The sequence below is a fragment of the Condylura cristata genome, unplaced genomic scaffold (genome assembly GCF_000260355.1).
Source record: "Condylura cristata isolate star-nosed mole 26May11 unplaced genomic scaffold, ConCri1.0 scaffold00011, whole genome shotgun sequence".
NCBI classification, from domain to species: domain Eukaryota; kingdom Metazoa; phylum Chordata; class Mammalia; order Eulipotyphla; family Talpidae; genus Condylura; species Condylura cristata.
In genome coordinates this window covers 14,905,156-14,929,065 of record NW_004567112.1, presented here as the reverse complement: position 1 = coordinate 14,929,065, position 23,910 = coordinate 14,905,156, and the positions used below count along the sequence as shown (strand labels likewise).

Genomic DNA, 23,910 nt, shown 5'->3' with positions numbered 1-23,910 from the left:
CTTTCCTAGAAAAGTGTAAACACCAAGTGCTCCCCCTCTCTTGCCTACAGACTCGAACGTATACTCCCCATGCCCAAAAGACACCTGTACCCCCAAATTGTTCAGATTCTGCTGGTTTGCTCTACTGTGATATTTCTCATATATCTCACAGCCCAAATTGTGCACAATAGGATACTATGCCACTCTCCAAAGGCATCTAGCTGTATCTCCTCCTTCTCCCTAACTAACTGGTTGAGTTAGTCCTTCTGACTTCTCAGATTATTTCAAGTAAGGGCACCATCTCCTGTCTGCTTGTCCCTGACCTTAGCATTAAAGCTCTTAGCTCTTCTGACCCAGTTGACCCCCAGGCTGAGTTTATTGCCATGTAACCACTTTCTCAATTGCATCCTTTTTTGTTCCTACTGGAACTTCCATACAGCCAGATCTCCATCGCCTTCTGTCTGGACAGTTCTCTCTGTCCTCTACCTTCTGCCTTCTGCCTTCACTTCAGCTGCTACTTAAGTCAAGCCTTCTTATTGCCATGTAAGTTTTCCAAAATGCAGCGTGAATTATGCTATCCTTCGATTAAGAACTGCTGTTGAAGTCAAGAGAGAACTATAAAGGAATTTTAAATAAATGCACAATGACACACTGGTGAGTCATGATGACTTGTGAAGTGTGGCGCAAAAAATTTGTGGCCAGTAAAAAAGGACCTGATATTGATAAGTTATCTCGCCTCCATTTTTTTGGGAGGTAAATTTGAGGCAATTCAAGGTTATCAGTGAAATTCTGTCATTTTGACAGATTCACATTAATAGATGCACAGGAATCAATTGAATGACAGCTAATGTGTCCCCAGCTTCTTCTTTCTCAGTGATTATAGCAAGCTGCTTTGTGGACAGAACATCAAGAGACGGAGTGAATATAAATCATAACTGTGCAGGGTTTCATTATAGATTATTTGAGATTTTCTCGAAACTGTAGTATGCCTACTGAGTTGTGTCTATGTGCGCAGTGCCTGCTGCAGACTTTTCAGGAAATCAAGATTGAGAAAATGAGCCTAGAAGGTACATTACAAAGCCTTGAGCATCACATCCAGGGCCTTTTCACACCAGATACGCAAAACTTGTTTCCAAGATCACAGGTCTTTGTTGAGCCTTGGCCCTCACCCACACCTACACCGCACCCTGCAGCCTGCACTGATGACATTTATGCCTGCTTGCCTCCCCTTTTCTTGGCCAAGGAGAAAGAGCACGCAGTTACAAGCAGACTACTTAATGTCTTCTAACAGTCTGCTTAGAAGTAGTTTGGGAAATGAATTCCTCTAACACATGTTCACAGTTGTTGAGAGCACGTTCTAGAAACAAACATCTCGGTTTCTCCCTTGGAAATGCTACCCTTTGGGGCAAATTTTCTGAGCCTCAGTTTCTCTGTCAACCTGATGATGATATTAATTCTGTTCCCCCATGAGGTGGCGGTGGCAGTGAGGACTGTCAGCTCATCAGCCGTGCCTCGGGGTCAAGGTCCCTCTGCCGCTCCTCCATGGGTTCGGATTCATTAATATTTGAAGTTCATTCAGACAGTGCATGGTAATGCCGTGCTCAGCTGGGGGTCAGCCTCACTTTGCATCTCTCTGAAACATCTGAACTGTGGAGTAAATTAATTTTCAATGAGTTAGATACCATCCCTAGGTAATTTTCTGTGGTACTTTCTAGCAGGGAAGCTTTGAAATGCCATTCCTCTTATAATTAATATGTTGTCTTGTGCTACATCCATTGGCAGATGGATTTTTCCTCGTTCATTTGGACTTGACAGAGGTGAGCCATCATCTCTTCCCATGTGTCCCCTGTCCTCCCTGCAAGCTGGGGCACAAGGCTGGAAGTAATTATAATGCAAGGCTGGGGGTTTGAGTCTTTGAAGGACGCTCCTCTTTGTGGAGATTCCATTTCTGATTGGAGTCATCACTTTTTCAAACAAGCCATGTTGTCTGCTCCCAAATGATGCAAGACATGGGCTTGGATGCCCCCCAACATTCAGTCTGCCCCTTTGACTCATTTGTGAGTTCAGTGCCATTTCAAATTTCTTGAAATATAAATAGGATTAATAGTTTGAACACCGTCACTGTCTTTAGTGTGTCTGCCTTTCATGTCCTTATTAGACTCACTTCCCAGATGAGGAAATGGAGGTTGAGTGTGGTTAAGTCAGTTCCAAGCTCACACCATTCATGGCAAAGACAGTATCCAGAGCGTTCAAGCACAGTCAGATTGGCGTCTCCTTCATCGCTGTGCGTGAGTTCTGTCCCAGCAATATTTCTGGATCCAATAAGTTTGTATCAGAACCAAGTAGAAGGGAGAAACCCCAGTCCTTTTGTCCAGAGCCACTCACAGCTTGTGATCATGGAGTTTCAGATCACTTCTTTCAATGGTACCATAACCCCAGCTCTTTTGAGAACCCTGCATGGGAGGGAGTCACAAGACCCTCCCTTGAAAGTTAAATAGGATGATCTCAGCAAAGCTGACAAGATGTTTCCATGTTTGTTAAACAAGAACCATTTGTTTAGCTCAGGAGCATCTGTTGAATAAACAAGATATCTGATTTGCCATTTGCTCATTGGAAATTAACAAACCCTTAAAAAATGGCAATTTGTCAGGAGTTATATGAGGCAGAATTCATTCTCAGCAGTGAACAAATTGAAACTTCCTTTCCAGCCTTTCTAGAATCCCCCAGAGCCAGTTGTGCAGAAAAAACATATCAGCTTGCTTCTGCCATCATTAAGGAAAATATTCAGACAGTGATGGGGAAGAGAAGCAAGTGTCCTGGTAGGGAAATTGAAGCGCCCTGGAGGACTTGTCTTCGTTATCAGTCAGTCTGAGCTATTCCCTTTCTGGGGTTTTCTTCATTTGGAGAATGGAGTTCTGTTGGTTGGGAGTTGACCTTTACTTCTTCTATGCTGTTTCTAGGAACCTCTTGGTAAAAATGGCATCATCCAACACTGTTCTTGTATGTGGGAGGGTTGGAGGGGGCCTTACCTCCCTAGTCCTTCCAAGGAGTGAGGGAGCTAGGGAAAGCAATCAAAGTTCACAGGCCTTCCCTCCCCCGGGGGGATGTAGCAGACACGAGAGCCCTGTGAAGTCGGAGAGGGTATTGCATTGCCCAGGAAGCCTAGGACTTTGTCATGTGGGTCTATTTCGACTGCATCCTTGAATGAGCAGTGTGTAGCGCCAGCTGGCCGAGACCTAATGGACATTCCCTGAGCACAGGCGGTATGCACACCACTCTTTAATTATGTGCCCACTGGCTCCATTTCTGCTTCATGGGCAGATGAGGAAACCAAGGCTTGGAACATTGGCAGAATGGGATTTAATACGCAGTTGTTTGACAGCATGTTGATTTGATCCCATTGTTCCATGCTTCAGACAGTCTTTGAGGATGTGAAGTCCCTGGGGTTCTTGGTGTGAAGACTGAGGGGAGCTGGCTCTGAATTCAGGATTCCTACCAGGGGAGAAATATGGGTGATTTAATCAGAATCTGCCTGAGATTCCTGGAAAGTGCTGCCTGGCTTGAGACTGATAGGCTGTTCTTGCTGGGATGCAATTCAAAAATGGGAGGGGCTGTTGAGCAAGGCAGGATCTTGGGCTTTATATAAGTGGGTCCCTGGGGGCTCTAGTTAGATGCTAAGGGATTAGCTGACTCTGGGCCCAAGCAACTTGCCGCCTCATCTCTTCACATTAACCCTCTTAGCAATTGATCTTGTAAAGTTTCTGAATCAGAGAAATTAAAGATGAAAAAGGGCTTATTAAGTGATCTTGCCCCAGCCCCAGACCAGGCAGAATGGCTCCCAAGAGAGGATTCCAGTGTGTTTGGTTCAGTTTACTTTTAACTGTCCCAGAGGAATTGACTTTTTGCTCTCCCCCAGAGCAGCAGTCTCCAGGCAGATGGATGCAAGTGTGAGCAGCAGTTTGGAGGGGGCTGCTGTGCCCGCATTTGTACATCCTTGTCCTGGGCTCAGTTTTCCAGGGTCTGTGAGAAACCCCATGTGATGCATAAGAGGAATCCTTTCTTAAGGGGTAGATCAAATAGCTCTCTTTCCAGATAGCATCTGCAGAGTTTGTCTGTGTCTCCTCTTAACTAGAGAATGTGCCTACATCTGTGTCTATGCAAGTAACACGTGAGGGTGGGGGTTCCAGGCAACTATGGAAATATAGGGTAATGGTCCTTTGGGAAGACCAGGAACATGAATGTCTGACATGTATAAGCCTGAACTACATGGGAGAGTCATATGCTGTGGTCTAGTTCAATGTCTGCAACAACCCTTTGAGCTCAGTGCTGTTATTTCCTTTTCAGATATGAAGATTCTGATAGAGAGGTCAGGTACATGTCCAAGTCATGCAGCTGGTGGGTGATTGTGCTGGGATTTGAACTCAGGTCTCTGAGAGCAAGTGCATGTTGCTCCACTAAACACTACCACTATCTCATAGTAAAATACTCAGATTGACATAGAAACAGAGGAGAGAGGAAGGGGCCTGAGCTTACTGTGCCTTCTAGCTCACCAATGGACGTCCTCAAAAAAGCCAGGTGTAGTCTAAACTGGGAAGCTTGGACTTACTCAGGGGCTGTAGAGGCAGGTTCCAGGTATGTAGAGCTTGAGGATGCTTGCAGACTGTGCACCTAGACTGTGATCCCTTCCAGCCCCAGTCAAGAGGGATGCTTTATATAGCCCTTGCTAGAGAGAGAGGCGAGGCAGGTGGGCAGTGGCTGGTCCTTGCAACATAAGTAGAACTGGGTAATGTTCCTTTACTTGGCTTCCGGCCCCCAAGATAGCCTGCTTGTTCCACAAGATCCTTGGTGTTTTTCCTTCAATATTTTTCCTTTTGCTGCTGTTAGCTGAAGGTCTGGGTGTATCTACTGGCTACTGGAGGTTGATTTTAGAGGCCAAATTATCATGCAGGAAGAACAAGCAGGACTATCTTGCAGCCCAAGGCAGGAGGTGAGCCCTGCTGGAGTCAATGAGTATGGAAATCAGAGAAGAGTGCTGGTCAGGGAGCTGGGGTCGGAGGTGGGGAGGGTTATCAGAGAATTGTCTGTGTCACAGTTTGTTTCCAAGTTGTCCCTAAGGGGTTTGTTTGAGGGAACAGGAAATCATGCACTTTGCCTTATGCTTTTAAGGATTGAGTTTGGTGTATGTGTGAGTGTTTGTGCACGTGCACACATATATGTGTGTCCCAGGACACCACATAATAAAGAGAAGTGCATGAAGGTTCAGTTATGGGGCCTTTTGAATCTTCTGTATTCTCTTTCACATCCAATCCCTTATCCCAGGACCCTATTTCCACACTTGCTGATTAATACATCAGTCAAGCTCCTGCCTCCTCCACTCCTTGTCCAACGAGAAAGACGGCCTCCATCATGCATCACAGAAAGTGCTCTGGTGTCCAGACCATCTGCCCGGACTTCAAACCCAGGGTTGCCAGCTATCCATGGTGTCTTAAGGCCAGCCACATAGCTCTTCTGAGCCATTATGTCCTCACTAATGGAATGCAGATGGTATTGTACCCACTTCAAGGCAGTTGGTCACTAGTTCAACAACGTGGTTTCCTGTCGGTGAGATTTCCATGAGGGTGAAGAAGGCAGGGCCCCTCCCTGTAAGACACACTGCAGGGAGAAAGGCATTATTCAGTTAGTCACACAAGTTTTTTGAGTAATAAGTAACACACAAAGCAGCATATCATAAGGACTAGTAACCAGAGGAGAGTGCACAGATATGGCTATTGCCCCATCACCATCGGCTCTGTGGTTACTAGCTTCTTCTAGAAGGTGACCATGTGTGGTCACAGCAATTTCCTCACATGCTTGCTTGTTGTCCTGCAGACTTACTCATACTCATGATCCCATAAAGGAGATACTCTTTCTTTTTCAGTTAGAAGACCTGGGGTCCTTCGTCAGTCGGTCAGTTCTGCTCCCCACTTTGTCTTTGGTGAATCTTCTCACTGCCTCTGTACCTCTGGTCTGTACCCCAGCTTTGTATGCATAACAATATTTATTTATGCATACAGAACTAGGGTACAGGGGCATGGGTGGTGAGAGGATTCACCAGGGACAGAGTGGGGAGCAAAACAGGCAGATTGATGAAATACACTGCTGAGGGGAGTAGCAGGCAAGACAGCAGAGGTCTGCTGCACCATGTGATTCATCTCCAGGGTGGGGCTTGAACTTGCACTGACCACTGGGGCTAATTTGCAATGCTGTGCCCCAACCTGTTGCACCACCAGGGAGGGCCACAGATGCCATTTTTCTAACCTTTCTACTCCAGTTACACCCAAGGTATGGCTGTGAGGAAGGCTTTCCTGCAACATGGGCTTCTGTGTAGACTCCAGGTAGATATGTCTGCACACATGTTCCAGACTGCATGTCCCCAACAGTGCCGAGGTGAAAAGTAGGAAATTCTGTTTTATTCTCCTCAGAGTTAGGATACAATTAAAAATGTTACCGCAGTAATTGGCAACATCCATTAACTTGATGAGAATTGCCCAAGGCAGCACATTCTCCCCCTTCTGCACATTACTAGTCTATAAATACACCTGGTTTCTTGCTCTTTCTTCTCTAGGACCTCCACAAAAGTGTCCAGAAACTGCCTCTTAATGCCCTTTGCCTGTTTTAATTAACTCTCTGAGTTCTCCCAGCAACTTTCTGTCGGTACCACATAATCTCGCATCTGGCTGCGTGTGGCTTTGTGGCTTACTAGAGAGAGACAGTCAGCGCCGGGAAGCCCTTAACACTGGCGCAGAGAAAGTGGAGCCTAGAGGAAGCCCTAACTCTGTTTGAAGTCAGGTGCCCCTAACTTTTTGAGGGTGCTCATCCAAAATGAGGGCAGTGCAGTTAGAGTGATGGGAAAGCACCAGCACCCTATGGGGGGGTTGGGGGGGGCAGTGCTTGCTGCTCTTCCCTCCATCAGAAAGTTTCCTGGGTCTTCCCACCCCAGCGCGGTACAAGTGCAGCAGTTTTTTTTTTTTTTTTAAGATTTACTTATTTATTCATACAGAACTGGGGTACAGGCCAGAGATGAGGAGGGTGAGAGGATTCACCAGAGACAGAGTGGGGAGCAGAACAGGCAGATCAAGGGGAGCAAAACAGGCAGATCGACGAAATACACTGCCGAGGGGAGCAGCGGACCGGCCAGGAGAGGTCTGCCGCGCCATGTGGGAATTGAACTCATGCGGAAGTGGCTTTAGCTTCTCAGTGCTGTGCTGTAACCCGCTGCGCCACCAGGGAGGGCCCACAAGTGCAGCAGTTCTAACAGCAGAGTGGAGAGTAGAGCAGATCTCTCCAGCAAGGGGTGGGTCCTGCCTGTGGGGGCTGACACCTTGGGGACCTCAGCAGTAAGAGACCTTCCAGTGCACTGCTGGAGCAGACAGGAGCTCCCAGGAAGGGGGCAGAGCCAGATGCGGCAGGGGGAGCCTGGCAGTCAGGGATGTAAGAGCCGTCAGTGCAGGGGGACTCACGCTCCTCCATCCTCCTTGAGAACAGAGCTACCTACACTAGCGATCAGAGGCCCCGAGGAGCCCCGGGTACCAACACCCTTACAACCCAGCAACTCTTCTCTTCACAGGGGAAGAAACTGTGTCTAGAGGGGTCAAGTGAGGGATTCAAAGTCATGATGCTACTGAGGGAATAGACGGGCTCATGTTGCAGTCAGCTCAGTGCTCTTTCAGACTCATTTCTGATACAGATTTTCCTCAGCTACTTTCTGTATCAGCCACAAGTGAAAGTGTGCTTGGGTGTGTGTGTGTGTGCACGCACATGAGCTCTCCACAAGATGCCTGGAGCCTCATTTGCATATTTGCACGTGTGTTATTTCATCTTCATCCAGACCAAAGGAAGAAGTTTTGATAGTTAAGGAGAATTGGAGGTTTCGAGAGGTTAACTCAGTTACCCAAGCTCATTAGTGTGCAACCAGGAATGGGATCACAGGCCTAAGACTACAAAGCTCCTCTCTTAACCACTACACTGTAAAGGAGACAAGTTCTCATCCTAAAAACATGTACCCGTTGGGATCAGGAGAACCCCAACTATGCCATCCCAAAGGTGGGGAAATGAGGGGTTTTGGTCATATCTAGTGTTTCTGTGTAACTGTTCTCTTTCCCCTATGGACCTGTTTCTCAGGTTATAGCCTTCCCCCTTTACGAATTCCTCCACTACCTCTGGGCCCTTGCCTTCTCTCTCACTGGCCCCCATGCTGGGCACACAGGGTGTCTGGGGATACTTGCTCTAGGAAACATGGGGCTGCACCGTGCCTCCTCTCTTTGTATTCCTCTGTACTTGCTTCTAAGACCAACCTTCTGCGGACCCCTGTTAAGGGGAAGGATGTCCTAAAGGAACTCTGCTCTTGTGGACTCCACCCCCTACTCCAGCTTTCTGGACTCTGCCCCCTACTCCAGTGACTGGAAACTACAACTCCCAGCAGTACCAGGGAGAGAACTGTGAGGACACAAGGGTGCAGCTAAGCAGGAATTCTGGGACATTAGTGGATAAATAGGGCGCCATTTTGTCTCTCACTCTCTCGCTCGGGAAACAGCTCTCTGGCTCGGGAAACGGCTCTCTGGACCGCATGACTCGGGGCTTTCAGTTAGTTTGTTACCAGAGCTCCAAGTCAGCCGAGCCAGTAAGATATTCCAGTTGTTGTTTCCTTTTCTTTTCTCCTTTTGTAAATAAACCCATTTTGACCCTTTTGTGTGCTCCTGCAGTACAACTGAATTTTAAGCGCGGGTGAGACAGACAGCCCCACAGACGTGCGGCCCAGTTCACATTGGGGTGCCCTGTAATACCCCCACAGCACTGTGACTAGTAATGCCCATCGTATTCTCTTCCATCCATCTGTCTGCCTCTCCTTCTCATATCCATCTGAGCGCCTAGAGAGTTAAACCTTATCTAACTCATCTGACTTTTCTCCCTATGATCTTTTTGGTTCCAGGCTTGTAGCGAGTATGCAATGCCCATGTGGGGATAAGTGCAATGAGTGTAATTAGGGGGGGTGCTGTGCTCAGAAGCAACCCTGACATGTGAGCATATGATCCAGAAAAATGTCCCTCTCAATCCAGGTTTGCATGAAAATTCTTGCCAGTCTCAATGCTTCCTTCCACCCTACTGGTGGAGAGTTTAGGAGCTTTGAGAGAGTTCAGGGGCATCACTTTTGTTCTAGTTTGCACTTCTTGACCCTAGTTTGCATCCGATTTGAGTGACCTTGGGTGCTGGCTCAGCTCTCAGAGAATGAGGAAGCAGGAAGTTCTCCACTGAACACTGCTGTCTGGGGTTAGCTTTGCTCTAAGTAGTAATGTTTTTAGCATACTTTATAAGGTGCAATGAAGATAGAGAAAGCAACATATTTAAAAGCCTACAGTTTTCAGAACAACTACACAAATTCATTTCTATAGAAATAAAATGAAGACCTCCAGAAACAAAAGCATTTGTCCAATGGAGGGAATGTTATCAAGTTTAGTTTTCAGGAACTAGCTTATATTCTGGGGATGGCTTTTCATTGCCCTCAAGTTCTCTCTTTTTGTCTCCAGATCACGCTCATTACTGCTGCCCAGGATCTCACCTCGTGGTGCCCCCATTCACTGCCCCCCTGACTTTCTAATCCAGCACATTCTTCAAGCCTTGCCTTTATCTTCCCATCTTTATGAAACCCTTCCTGAAGCACCACACCTTTCCAGCAAGATTGACAGCTCTTCAAAGGGCACTTTCGGTGGCATCCCTGAGATGCCAAATTGCATAGTCACTCCCGGGAGCTGGGTAGCAGGGTGTGGGAACAACAGATCCTAAGATTAAATGACTGGGAACAAGGACTCTGTTCTCTGTAACCATTCTGCAAATCTTGCAATGCATTTGGTTCTATTCAATAGGATTAATAAGTCTTTTAGGGGCCTCGATTGTGGCACAAGGGGTTAAAGCACAGCTGAAGCTATCCTCAGCCACTGCAGCACGAGTTCCATCCCCCACCAGGAAGCTGACCCACATGGCACAGGAGACCTTCCTGATTTACCCACTGCTCCCCTCAGCAGTATGTTTCAGTCAGTCTGCTTGTTCTGCTCTCCACTCTGTCTCTGGTGAATCCTCTAATCCTGCACCTTTGGCCTGTACCCCAATTCTTATATGCATATATAAATCAGTCCTAAAAAAGTAAGTCTTTTTGTGAGCAGAAGCTGCCTTTTGGGGCTGTGCCATGTAATATGGTCTCTTTAGCTGGTCCAGGCCACACATGAGCAGTAAGCAAACAAACCATGTTGTAGACTGTCTGGCAGTTCTCCCCAGCTGCTCACACACAGTAGGTATTCATTACACTTGTGAAGTCCTGGCTGGATTCCTAGTAGAATAATTGCTCAGTTGTATTTAGGTAAAGGTGCATGGATTATCTGCACATTATTGGAGTCATGAAACCCCAGTGACCAAAGCTCAGCTTCAAATTACTGCTGTCAGCATGGAGCGTGGTGTTGGCTGTGGGTCACTGAGGCTGTTCACTCGAGTTCAGCCTCCCTGTTGTCTGGACCGACCTCTTGATGTGTGTGTCTTGTCCTAAAAATGTTTCATGTGACCGCATTGATTTGGTTCTTTGGTTCAGCCAACTGGAACTTAGAAAAATATCACATGAAATGAGACCATAGTTTTATCTTTCATTTATTTTTTAAACTGCTTCCCTGTTAGGAAATCTAGGAAATGTTATCTTTATGACCCAGTATAAACCTATCTTTTTATATATGTCAAACAGGGTTACATAAAAAAATACTTAGTCTACCATTTGAAATGCCCTGATATTTTAAAAAATACTACCCTATTCTTTTATATATATACACACACACACACACACACACACACACACACACATATGCTGTTTCGCTGTTTCACACACATACACATATATGTCTCAACTGGATTGTGACTCACTAAATATATTTTATGGCCCACTAATGGGCCACATCCCATGGTGTGAAAGACACTTATGTGGTTGCCAGTGGCTCTTTTAATTTTCTGGGCGAGCCAGAATACTGAAGGGACAGTGGTTCTCCAAGTGTCATGGAAGGGCCTGCTGGGTGATGTAGGTAATGACTGTTTGGTTGCAAGAAACACTAAGTGGCTTGAGCTAGCTTAATGAGAGAGGAAGGGAGAGGAGAAGAGAAGGGAGGACAGGAAGGAGGGATATTATGATCATCTGAGAGGAAATGCACATAGACCTCAGAAAGGATTCCATCCCAGAATCACAATGTCTTTCTCTGTCTCTCATGGCATTTGCACTCTCTCATCACATTTGCTCTCTTCCTTCTGGCAAAATAGCTAACGGTATCCAAGACAAATTGCCCCAGTCTTCTGTTAGCCTCTCAAACCAGCTCGACAGCCTGGGGGGAATACCTTTGATCAGCTTGGAGGAGCCTCTGGCCCTAGGCTAATCTTCTGAGGACGCAGAACCTGCTTGATAGCAGGCTTGGGAGTCTGCCCCAAGAAATCTGTTAATGTGGGGGCAGCCAGCAGTGGACTGAGGCAGGTTGTTTGTGATTTAGGAGGAAAACTCCCCGAGTGCCCGCTGGAGGAGCTGTGCTCATTTAAGCTGGATGAGATCCCTGAGTTTTTGCTGCCCCAGCATTTTCACAGAATGATCACATTTGTCAGACAAATCACAGATGACTGTGTTTGACAGATCCAATATTGCTTTGAGGATAAATGGTGAAAATAGCGGCATAATAATGTAAAATGAAGACTTTATTCACTTAATTGCCTAGAGATTAATTAAATGAATGAAATCTGTTTCACCATATTATGGAACTATTTTCAACATTTATCCTAAACATTCTGCTGGGGTTATATTATTGCTCTCATTTGTGTATTTATTCATCTACTCAACCAATATTTAATAAATGCATAACAAGGCACTATACCAGGCACTAATGGAAAACAGAATTTAATCAGACCTAAAACCTGTCTTTAGGTATGATACAATTCGGAAGGAAAAAAGCCTTCAGATATATTGATAACTGAAGGTGGAACAAGATAGTCTGTGATGTCCTTCTTTCTTTCTTATTTTTTTTAAAGATTTATTTATTTATGCATACAAAACTGGGATACAGGACAGAGATGCAGGGGGTGAGAGCATTCACCAGTCAGAGTGGGAAGCAGAACAGGCGATTGACGAAGTACACTGCTGAGGGGAGCAGTGGGTGAGACAGGAGAGGTCTGCCACACCATGTGGGTCACCTCCAGGGCGGGATCAAACTTGCGCAGAAGCTGCTGCAGCCAGCTGTGCTTTAACCTGTTGTGCCACCAGGGCCTAGCGACCCTTATTGCTAACTCCCTATGAATGGTTATGTAATTTGACATCTAAGAAAAATCCATAGCCTCACTAAAAAAAAAAAAAAAATACCAATCTCAAAAGATTTGTTGAGAATTAAGTGAGATCACATATTAAATTGACAGTAAAATTATTGGTACATTATATGCTCAATAAATATTAGTTCCACTTAAAATAGTGAGCACTAGAAATAGTAAGCATTATGCAATGTTGTGTTAACACATGGTCCTCTATCTTTGAAAGGCTTTACATGCATTTAGTTCATATAGAAATTATTGAGAAGGGTACTATTATTAGTCCCTCATTAAAAAAAATGAGAAAATTGAGGAACAGAGTGGTTATATCAATTGCCTATGATCCCACAGTTAGGAAGTGATGGAGCTAAGATTCTCTCTCACAGTCTGACTTCAGAATTTAGGGTCTTAACTACCCCACTGTTTCAAGTAAAAGATCCTTGTCTTAACTACCCTATAGATGAATGAAATGGATATATGTTTTTGCTATGTCACATGAAAAGGAGAGATTGTTTCCCATTGAGTTCCTGGAGATTGTATTTCCAGCTCTAGTAAGTGATTCTCAAATTTGATCAATTATTTTATCACACTGGACCATCTGAAAGCTACTGATTCTTGGACTGTATTCTAGGCTAGTGGTTCTCAGCATGGGATCCCTAATCATCATCATCACTTCATCTATGCATTTGCTACAAATGCAGATACTTGGATCTCACCCCAGAACCCTCAAATCAGAAACTCTGAGGATAGAGCCTAGCATCTGTTTTAACAAGATTCCGATGCTACTAAAATGAGAAAGGACTGTTGCTTCAGGCCAATTAAACTGAAATTTCCAGGGGTAGTAACTGTGCATCAGGATTCAATTTGTTTAAAAAGTTACCCCAGTGGGTTTCTGAGATTCAGCCAAGGTCAAAGTTGGCATGGAAGGTTTGCATTGGGCCCTAAACAGGGAATATGTAGAGTGGAATTCTCCAGGTAGAAAGACATCTCAAACAAAAACAGAGGGAGAATGTTTGTACTGGAGCTGGAGACATGTTAAGATTATTTTGTGATCTAAGTGTCTAGTTAATCAGTTTGCAAAGGATTTTTACTTTACTCATATTAATATTTTACCCACAGTCCCTCCCTCAGAATCGCTTCATGCTAAGTTTTCTTATTTCTGACATTTGCTCCAGGATTCACCTTCACAAAGAGAAAAGTACCCCGGAACCTAGCCCTAACTCCTCCTCCTGAGAGCCACAAGTGTTACCATGAAAAGGAGTCAAAGTTCCAAATTGGTTTCTAGGGCCACAGTTTTACAGGACAGGGTGAAGGGCAGCCCAGCACCCTCAAATCTGCCCATTTTAATAGGTTCTGCCATCTGCCACATCAAGACAAAACATACTCAAGTCCATAAGACCTTCAATGGAAAGGAACTTTAATACAATTACTGTGCAACACAGAAGAAAGAAAGAATAATGTTTCCAAATCAAGCACCCAAAGTTATCTATCCCCTCATGGGCAAATGTCCTACTAAACAGAGTTGGCCCAAAGCAGGGCCCAAAAGCCTGCCACAAGTCTTAATCACCTTCTGGTGAGGACCCATAAGAAAGGAGCAGAAAGAGCCAGATTCATCTAGAAGGAAAAATACAAAATCAAAGCTGCCACAGTTAACCTCCCCACAGGTCTCTCACCCACATCTCTTCCAACAAGTTCAGGGCCAAAGAGCAAGTGCAGGACCTCCCTAGTGGTGCAGGGACTAAAGTCTCAGTACTATCAAGCTATCTCCAGCCACTGTGGCATGAGCTCAAGCCCTGGCGAGGGAGCTGACCCCAATACTGTAGACCTCTTCTGTCTCTACCTCTGCTCCCCTCAGCAGTGTATTTCAATGGATCTGCCTGTTCTGCTCCCGATTCTGGTGATTCCTCGCACACCTCCCCCACACCTCTGGCCTGCGCCCCAATTCTTGTATACATACATACATATAGATAAACCTTAAAAACACAAGGCAACTGCACCTTCTTCACATGTTTCTGCTCCTCGTGCCTCTTCCAGGTCTCCTTCTGACGCTCCGCCCTCCTTCCCTCCTTCTCAGACTCCTCTCCAGCTTCCCTCTCTCCCTACTCAACTCTTTCCTTCCTTGGGAGGGGCAGGAAGCATGGCACCTCCCCTTTTCCTGGAAACCACCCTGTTATAACAGAACACAAACGAGCGTGCCAAGAGATAGGCTAAGTTTCTGATCTGTGAAGGGTAAGGTAAGATCAGGATGCTGCAAAGGTGGATGCCAGTGTCCTGGCAATGTGAAGCACTAACTGCTTCGGAAAATTCCTGCTTGACTTATTTGTGTTAGGTCTTGGAAACTATTTGAACAGAGGCTTAAAATGCTGTAAGTAAGTTTTGAGTTGGTTGACTCCTTTCAGGCACTCCTGTTAGTAACATCTGCACATCCATCCTGAACATCTGTGAGTGTACAAGAGCTTTGACTGCGGCTCCATTATTTTCTTTCTTTCTCCTGTGTCCTTGGTTATTGCTCAGAACCCAGAAGAGGTCTCAACCTTGGAGGATAATTACCATCCTTCCACTCAGAGTTTTAAATGCTGCTACTGCTGGTGTTGAACATGTTAGTTGTTACCAGTTTAGATATGCCTAAGAGGAAACCATCTCTCTTAGACATTATTCAGGTTTGTATAGATTTTCCCATTTTTAAGTACCATTTGAGCATTCCACATGATCAGTGTTACCTGGAGTACAGATAGGAAAGTGAGATCTCTTTTGACTGTAGAATAATTTGTATTTGAACCACAAACGAACTCTAAGCTTACACAGGGTCTTATGAAGGACTAAATGGAAGTGTGGCCATCACTCTTTCAGTATTTATTGAAAAATCTACCATCATATCAAGCTCTGTGATGGAATTGTTGATAAAAGACTAAGCAAAAACCTATGAGGTCAAGGATTATATCCCATAGGGAAAAAGTACAATGATTTCTACAATGGAGAGGAGAACAGGGCATCACTGAAGCTCTTCCTAGGGGTTGTTTCTGCATTTGTGATGTATAATCAATTTAGAGAGGGAGGAAGTAAATACTTTAGTTATACAGTGCCTTGAACAATGCTATAATTACTATACATTCAACAAATAGTATAGTAATGTAGTATATAATATAGTATATATCGTAATATAGCAATGAGGGAGGAAAAAGAAAGGCAAGAAAGCAGGTTAGTTTATCCTGTTATAATTTAAGAAAAACAACAACACAATAATAGTTAAAACTGAAAAAGTGTTTTCTATGTGTAAGACACAGTTCTAAGCATTTACTGCTTAGCTCTTTTAATCTCCATAACTCTAGGAAGTAGATTTTATGATCTCCCCATTTTAATGGAAATTAAACATCTTTTCATATGTTCGGGCAACTTAAGATAGGGAAGGAGATGCACAAAGGGGCCTTTTCTAGCTTCTTGAAGAGACATGGAATGACCCTTTGGGAAGACACTAGTTTTCCCGCATTCGTAGATGCCATCTTGCTCTCTTTCTTTGTGATTTGATGATTTTTTTTTTTTTTTGTAGTGAGATGCTTAAATGCCTTTGTCTTTCATCTGTGTACTGTAGGTTTTTGCTTATACCATGAGCTTTACATAAAACAGTTCTAACAATATATGTTAAGCTGATAACAACTTTATTTTTAATACATACAAAAACTATTTCACCCCATGTTATATTTTTGATGTTACAATTTGTATCTTTTTATTTTGTACACCTAGTAAAAAATATTGTAGTTGTAGTTAATTTTAAGATATTCTGTCTTTTAACCTTCATACTAACTTTGTAAGTGACTTAGCCACCAACAGTGTGGCATTATAGTATTCTGAATTTAATGACATATTTTCCCAGTGACTATTATCTTTTTATATGTTTTCTTTTTATTAGGTGACATCTTTTTATTTCAGTGTGAAGAAGTTTCAGTACTGTTTCTTGTAAGACTGATTATAGGAAATGTTGCTATAAGGCTGATTATGTGATGACCATCTCTTCAGATTTTGTTTGTCTCCCCTTAATTCTGAAGGACAAATTTGCTGGGTAGAATATTCTTGTTTGGCACTTTTTTCTTTCAATATTTTGACTTGTCATCCCACTTGCTTTTGATACACATGATTTCTGCTGGGAAAAAAATACATTCATAATTTGATAAAGACTCCTCTGTATGTGACAAATTGCTTTTCTCTTGTTGCCTTAGAATTCTCTTTTCTTGTATTTAACTTTGTACAATTATAATATGTCTTTTTGAAGTCTCTTTTGATTCCTATTATTATCATAGGAATATTAATTCCATATCTGGATATCTGTTTCCATAGGGTATGGAAGTATTCTTTGGATAAACTTTCTGCCCCTTTCTATGTCTTATCCTCTATACTATGAATATTGTTCCATTTGATGGTGTCTCTATATTCACTTTTTAAAATTATATTTCTTCTAACTGGGTGAATTCCATTGCCCTGTCATAGGAGTCACTGATCCTTCCTTCTACTTGATCTATTCTGTTGTTGAATCCCCCCTATTGATTTTTTCAGTTCAGTTATCGTATTCCTCAGACCTATAATTTCTGTTTGGTACTTTTAATATGTTCTGTCCTTTTGGTGAACTTCTCTTTTTTCATATATCCCTCTCCTAGTATCAAGAATACCTTTCAGACCTGTATTTTTGAGCTCTCTATCAGCTAAGTCACTTATCTCTGTTTCATTAAGATCTCTCTCTCCTCTCTCTCTCTCTCTCTCTCTCTCTCTTTTCTTTTTTTCTGGAGATCAACTTAATTCATTTGTTTGAGCTCTCTATCAGCTAAGTCACTTATCTCTGTTTCATTAAGATCTCTCTCTCCTCTCTCTCTCTCTCTCTCTCTCTCTCTCTCTCTCTTTTCTTTTTTTCTGGAGATCAACTTAATTCATTTGTTTGGAAGATATTCTTGTCCATTTTTATTTTTCCTTTTTTTTGAGTCTGTATGTTGGTTTCTGAAAACAAGGTAAAACAACCATTTCTCTCATTATTGGCAGAGTGGTCTCATGTTGGAGATAAGCCTCAATGACCAGTCTATATCGTACTCCTATCTTGTACTGTCTTTCCTCTCTAATGATAATTCAGACTGTGGGAAAAATGTATACACCCTGATAGAATTATGTCTAAAGAAATGATGTGGATTTAAGAGAGAGATAAAAGATGTTGAGACAACCTAACGGAGATAGAGAGAAGATGACATAGGATAGTGGTCAAAAAATAAATATGATATAGGAGCAAAGAAGTGTTAATTGAGAACCTCAAATTTTGAGAACACCAACTAGCTTATAATGAAGCATCAAACTCTAGGCATGCCTGTCATTGGAGTCCCTGTGTGTCTCAGACTTTTGTGCATTTAGTCTTCTGAGTGTCTGATCGCAAGTGAGTTTCACATTAAAATTCTGGCACTGTCAAGGGAGATTGGTTGTTTATAATTCAATCAGCTCTCAACTCAATAAGCACAATATTAGCACCTAATATACACTAGTCACTGAGATGGCAAGGATTCAAAGGTAAATTGACAGGCTTCTACTTTTATAAGACTTATAGCCATGTATGATGATGCAAAAGTACAATTATGTAAGTGGCTTAAATGACTCATATAAAAACAGTGACTCTCAAATTTGGTTGTGTATGGACATCACCTGGGGGCTTAAAAAATATATAGATGTTATTAGCAATCCCCAAGGTTTTGATACCATTGGTCTGGGAGGGGTCAGGCAGGCGGCAGCATTTCAAAGCTGTGTAATAACTCTCATGAACAGCCATTTTTGAAGACTAGCAAGGTTAGGGTGTTGTGGGACCAGATAAAGTGTTCTTCAGTGTGATGAGGGATGAAAGACTTGCTTGACAGAAGAGAGCTTCACTAGAGAAGAAAGAGGTGGGATAATAATTGTGTATGGATTTTCCAGGCAAAAGGGAGAAGAACCAAGAAGAACCAGTGCTTCTCTTAGCTGATAAGTCAGCATGTCTCTCTAGTTATGGCCTCATCTCTGTGTGCTGGGAAATATCCATTTCTTTGTGCTTCAGCTTCCTATTCAGTCACATGTAGCTATTGATGTCCACTGTCCTTACCTTAAGGATGTGCTCTTAGGAACAGATTATGTGAGAAAAAGTTAAAGATTATTCAGTGATTGTTGGGGATATGGAGGGTGAGATTAAAGCCTCATTTTTCATATATAAATGATTTTTTGTTCCATAACCAAATCTTATCCATCCAAAAAAAAAAATCTTAGCAAATAAAACTCCTTTTATTTTTCCTAACACATATCATTTACAGCCCTATTTTCTTAAACAGAGTGCAGTGAGACCACTATCCTGCTGAATTCCTTCCCTCTTGTCTTTAGCCCCTCAGCGTGGATGTCACACACTAAACTGTAGGATACAGCCTCAGGGCTGTTGAGCAGTGAGGAGATTTATGGTGCTGAAGATTGTGTTTTGCGTTTTTAGGTCTGGTTTTTTGTAGGTTTTATATATCACTTACCATCTGGGTATCAACTGTTGACTTTCACCATCTTAAATTCAACTTTTTCATTTGAACCGTTTCTTACCTATTGACTGGAAAGCCAGAAAACCAATCTTAAAATGATATTTAAAATAAGTATAAATTGCTAGGAATAACGGCTCGCCAGAGTGCATGGATCGTGAGATCTCTTCACTGTGTGAATGTGCTTGTCGGTGGGGTGACCAAGAGCTGACGTCCAAGCTTCACACGGAGGGCGAAGATTGCGTACATGCAGAAGGTTAGCCCTTCACAAGAATCTCCATCCTGACCCTTCGATCTTATCAACGCTGACCACCAAAAGGGATTTTTCCTGGTCTTGCCAAATTTTGAATGTCAGTCACCAACTATTTATTGTTCCAAAATAGGAAGAGGAAAGTTCAAGTATTAACCTCACCAGGGAAGAGTGTGTTAAAGCCAATAGCCAGAGCTGAAGCTATACCACCTACCCCCAGGAGAGCAGCCGCTGGGAAAAGCACACTCCCAGGGGAGGAAGTGGTGGGGGATAGGTGTGCCCAGAGCAGAAATAGGAAGGGAGAGAGAAACTCTTAGAAGGTGCGAGTTGTGGAGAAGTGGCAATATTGGCGGGGCACACCAGCTTTACTGTGGGCTCTATGAGCCTTTGCTGTTTTCAGAGTTACTGACTCATTGACAACACTTCGGGACTCATGAATGTGACATAGGATCGCTGTAGAGGCAGCCACATCGTCACACCTCAACTGCTAAACTCTGCAGTTCCTACAGCATAGGTCAGGTCCTCTTGAGTAGGTGGCATTAAGGGTACCAGCAAAAGGGACTAGATCTTTTTCTACTATCATTGTGGTCACTCAGCTTCTCTCCCTCTCTTCCTTCTCCAGGTCGGTAGCCGGACTGGATAAGGAGGCGGACCTGGTGCACATGGAGGTGCGGACTGCGGATGGATGTGAGTGCTGAGGCCGCCAGCTAGGCCCAGGGAGATCTGCCTGAAGGTCTCTCTCTTCCCCCAATTTGCATTTTAATGGCTTGAGAAGATGAAAAGCCCAGAGCTCCATTACTGCCATATCCATCCTTATTTCCCAGACTTGGGGAGAGGCCTCTGGTCCCAAGGCAGACATTTCATTGAAATAAACCCTCAGGAATGAATTTTCTGGGGATGTGAGTTAATGTGATGAATTTTGAGGCTCCTGTTAGTAATTTCCTGACATATTCTGTATAATTCGAAAAGCAATGTCCATAGTTCACGATATTTTGTATTCATATGGTGAATTGCAGGGGCTGCCAGCTTTAAAAAATGAACCCTTTATATAGTTAAGCTTACCCAAAAAAGTAACTGGACAGTTATTTGCAAAACTGCTCATTCGTTCTACAAATAATGGGAGGGCCTACTGTGCGCCAGGTGTTGCTCTTGTCTTGGAGATACAGTGGGAAGAGAGACCTCCATGGTCCCTGCAGACAGCCCCTCCCAACCCTGACCCTAATCCCAAGATTTCTAACATGGGCCTCCTTGTCTGCTATCTACTTAGGAACATCCTACATGACTTTCGACTGATAATTTGTCACTCTGCATTAATTTAAACATTTTATTGTATCCAAATTTGATCGTATTTTTAGAACTCTTTCCAAGAAAATTAAAAAGCAATTTAAGCAAAAACATACGAAATTGTGAAATATAGGATGTATATGGATATTTTATGGTCTATATGAAAGTAGAATTAGGATATCCTGGATCAAAATAGAGCCAAATAATCTCTGGACATAGTTTTGAGTCATGCATGTAGCAGAAGCACTTGACTGAGTTCGGGTCCTGGATTTTGAATCCCCCTTCCATTATCCCTGAGACCAGGGGCTCCTTCTCTAACCTCTGTGTGCACTGAATTCCTCTGCTACTCATCCTTGCCCTACCCACCTCGCTTACAGTTCTATCAAACGGAGAAGCATGTATATAGAATGTACAGAGAAAGGAGATTCTGTTTGACCTCAGTGTGAGTATGGAATAGAGTGAGTAAATCTGCATATACTTTGTCTATGAGAAATCTGTGTTTGAGAACAAATATAGATGGATGCCAAAAACATGCCTTCAGAGGAATTTATTTTATTTGCTTTTTAAAAAAGCTTTTAAGAGTCAGAAGACAATCAGCATTTGTTACTCCGTGTCTGACATTCTGCTAAGTGCCTTCTGACCTTTCTTCCTACCTTACCTCATTCCTTTCTTCCCTTTTTGGGGGCTCTCATATGAATGAATTTAAGTCTCTGAATCAGGCAAGAATGGCCCACACTCTTTAAAAGCATTTTTTTTTTTTTAAGAAGAGCTATTTAATGGGAAGATAACACCACATTGAAATTCACAGCTGGTGAATACTGCATTCAAAATTATATTACCTTACTCTTACTCCTCTTAAAAAAAAGAAAGAAAGAAAGAAAAAAAAAAAACGGGGCAGAATGGATATAGGGGTTTAAGGGAACTTAGCAGGGTAACAAGGAAAACAAACAGAAACTCTTACCCCTAAGAGTCAGGTCAGTGTTCAGACAACCACTGGCTGGACTTTGCTTCCTCTGTCAGTCTTTTTTTTTAAGAAACTGACTTTGAGCACATTTCTTAACTTTTTGTGATCTATTCTTCTAGGACTTTACATACTTTAAAACACAAAACAGGAATATTTATTATTTTTCATCAATTGGCTAACAATAGATTTATTGTAGAATAGCATTAAGAGTGCTGCAGATTTCAGTTCAATGAACAGAAGAGTAATAATGTGTGTGCCCGGCACGATGATGGCTGCTTGGCATGGTTGGGAATGCTGTTCACTAGTAATTTTCAAGTGTGATCCATATGGGTACCTCATGGGAACACTGTGATCAGTGAATCTAGACTTGGGCAAAAACTTTTTCAGATGTCTGCCTATTCTGGAAATTTCTAGAATCCAGACCTGTAGCACATATGCCATTACCCCTTGCTCTGCTGCTGTCACAAGCTCTCACTACTCATGCCTTTTTCACTATGCCTGTATCAAGCCTGATACTCCTTAACACACCATGCCAAGAAGTTTTAAGTAACAAAATGGGCTTCCTACTTGAAACAGAATTCCCTGGTGGACTAAAACTGTGAGTCTGAAACATATAGAATTTGAATCTTTTAGACTCTGGGTTATTGATGGTTTTGAAATGTGTGACTTGGCACTCTCACAGAGTTTTAAGAAACTGAGAGACTAAAATGAGGACAGGGAAGACACAAAACAACAGGACTGCAGGCCTTTGCCTTCTATTCTACCAGAGCAAGTACACTAAGATCACTCCACAAATTGAGAACACTGGGGTATCTTTCCTGAAAGTGGTCCAGCATCTTGAAAAAGTTCACACTGATAAGAGATTTTCCAGTTGCATCACTTTCCATTAAAGCACCATGAGCTGTAACAAATTCCCTATGTTCATATATGTAGACAATCAGAGACGGGACTTGAACCAGAATGTGGATTCTGATCTAATTCACAGCCTGACTTTCCTCCCATGGTTAAATACATAATGGTGAGAAACACTGATGGCGTTCGTGTCAAATCACCTGAATTGATACCTCAACGTGGTCACCTTCTAGAACTGTGGAACTCAGGCAAATTGCTTAGTCATTTTGTGCCTAGGTTTCCTCACTTAAGAAATGAGGATGATAATAATTGTAACTCCTTACTGGTAGTTATAAAAATTAGATCAGTTAATGCATGTAATTCCTGTAACACCAGAGTGAGCTTTCAAAAAATGTGAATTACCGTCATCGTTGTCATCATCACCTTTGGGAAGCAGAGGGACAGTGAAATGGAAAGAGCCCTAAAATAGCATCAGCAGTCCTGAGATATTCACCATCACTAAAGTGGTTTCTAAGTGTCTCTAACTCTTCTGGATCCCCCCTGTGTCATTAGAGAGTAGATAATACTAGAATTCTTCTCAGGCATTTTGAATTTTTACCAAAACTTGAAATCTATGAGCACAGTGGGCAGGAATAGAAGCTACATTGGTTTTTGGATTTTGTTCCATTAAGTACCTCCTCTCCAGGGCTGAATTAATTATGGACCAAAAGGTCAAATCCCTTTTTATGTACTACCTCGCCAAACAGGTTAACCCCACTATCCAGTCAAGGAAAAGGATGCTTATGGAAGTTAAATCACTTTTCAGAGTTTCCTGGAACCTTGTAATTACTTGTTTACATCTGAGAGTTGATGATATGATTTAAAATAAATAGCTCCTGGATATTTCTCTAAGAGATGACCTAAAGAGCTGAATTTGCTTTTTTTTTCACAATTTTAATTCATTTTTTTTTCAATTTTTGACAAATGTATATTACCCAAAGGAATGGAAATTGAATGAATCATGGAAAGTTTATTTGTTTCTAAAGTGACAAGAGGAATGACATCTGGGATGATTTGAATATTTAGTAGTCACAAAGGCAAATCGTAATCCCAAGTCACCATACAGTACAAGATAACAAACATGAGCAGGCTTTTCATGTAATTCAGTTCATTTTAAGTAGCATTGACCAAATCACCATAAAATCAGCCCTAGGAGAGAAACATGAAAGAAGAAGACTTTATTCCTGTTTGTAAGGAAGTAACCCTTTTAGAAAAGGTTAATCAGAATGTGAAATTCTTGCCTTTATGGTGAACTTGACACAGAGAGATGAGAAGTTTGTCTTGCTCAATGGAGACAGTAGCTGCCTCCAAAGGCCTATACAACTTCTGGGTGCAATATAGCTCCTTTGAAAGAAAAGACTGAGGATGTCAGGTCTCCTAACTTCTTTCCATGTTGTCCATCCAGCACAGATCCCAAGGCACTCCCATCAGTGACTGTCTCCTCTCTGTCCTTGGGCTTTGGTTTTCTTCTGGAATATACTCTGCTTCCTAGACCTTCAGGGAGAGCCTCGCCCTTGGCACTTTTCTGTACACCTTGATCCAATGCAAAATGAATGAACAGTTGGCCTGAGCACCCCCTTCTTGCCATAGGAGACTCTTGCTCCAGCATCTACAGGATGAAAAGGACAGGCGGGTCATGTGGGAGAGGTCTTAGGATCTTCCCTGAAGGTCCAACTGGAAGA

The 23,910-nt window shown here is 42.8% G+C and overlaps 1 protein-coding gene across 1 annotated transcript in view; it reads left to right on the top strand.

Moving 5' to 3' along the window:
- The window catches only part of SORCS3 (sortilin-related VPS10 domain containing receptor 3), a 503,865-nt gene that overhangs the window by 350,513 nt on the left and 129,442 nt on the right, over positions 1-23,910 (top strand). Inside the window, exon 6 of the mRNA XM_004680459.2 lies at positions 19,712-19,776. Within this exon, the coding sequence (XP_004680516.1) occupies positions 19,712-19,776 (65 nt within the window). The remainder of the gene's footprint in view (positions 1-19,711; positions 19,777-23,910) is intronic.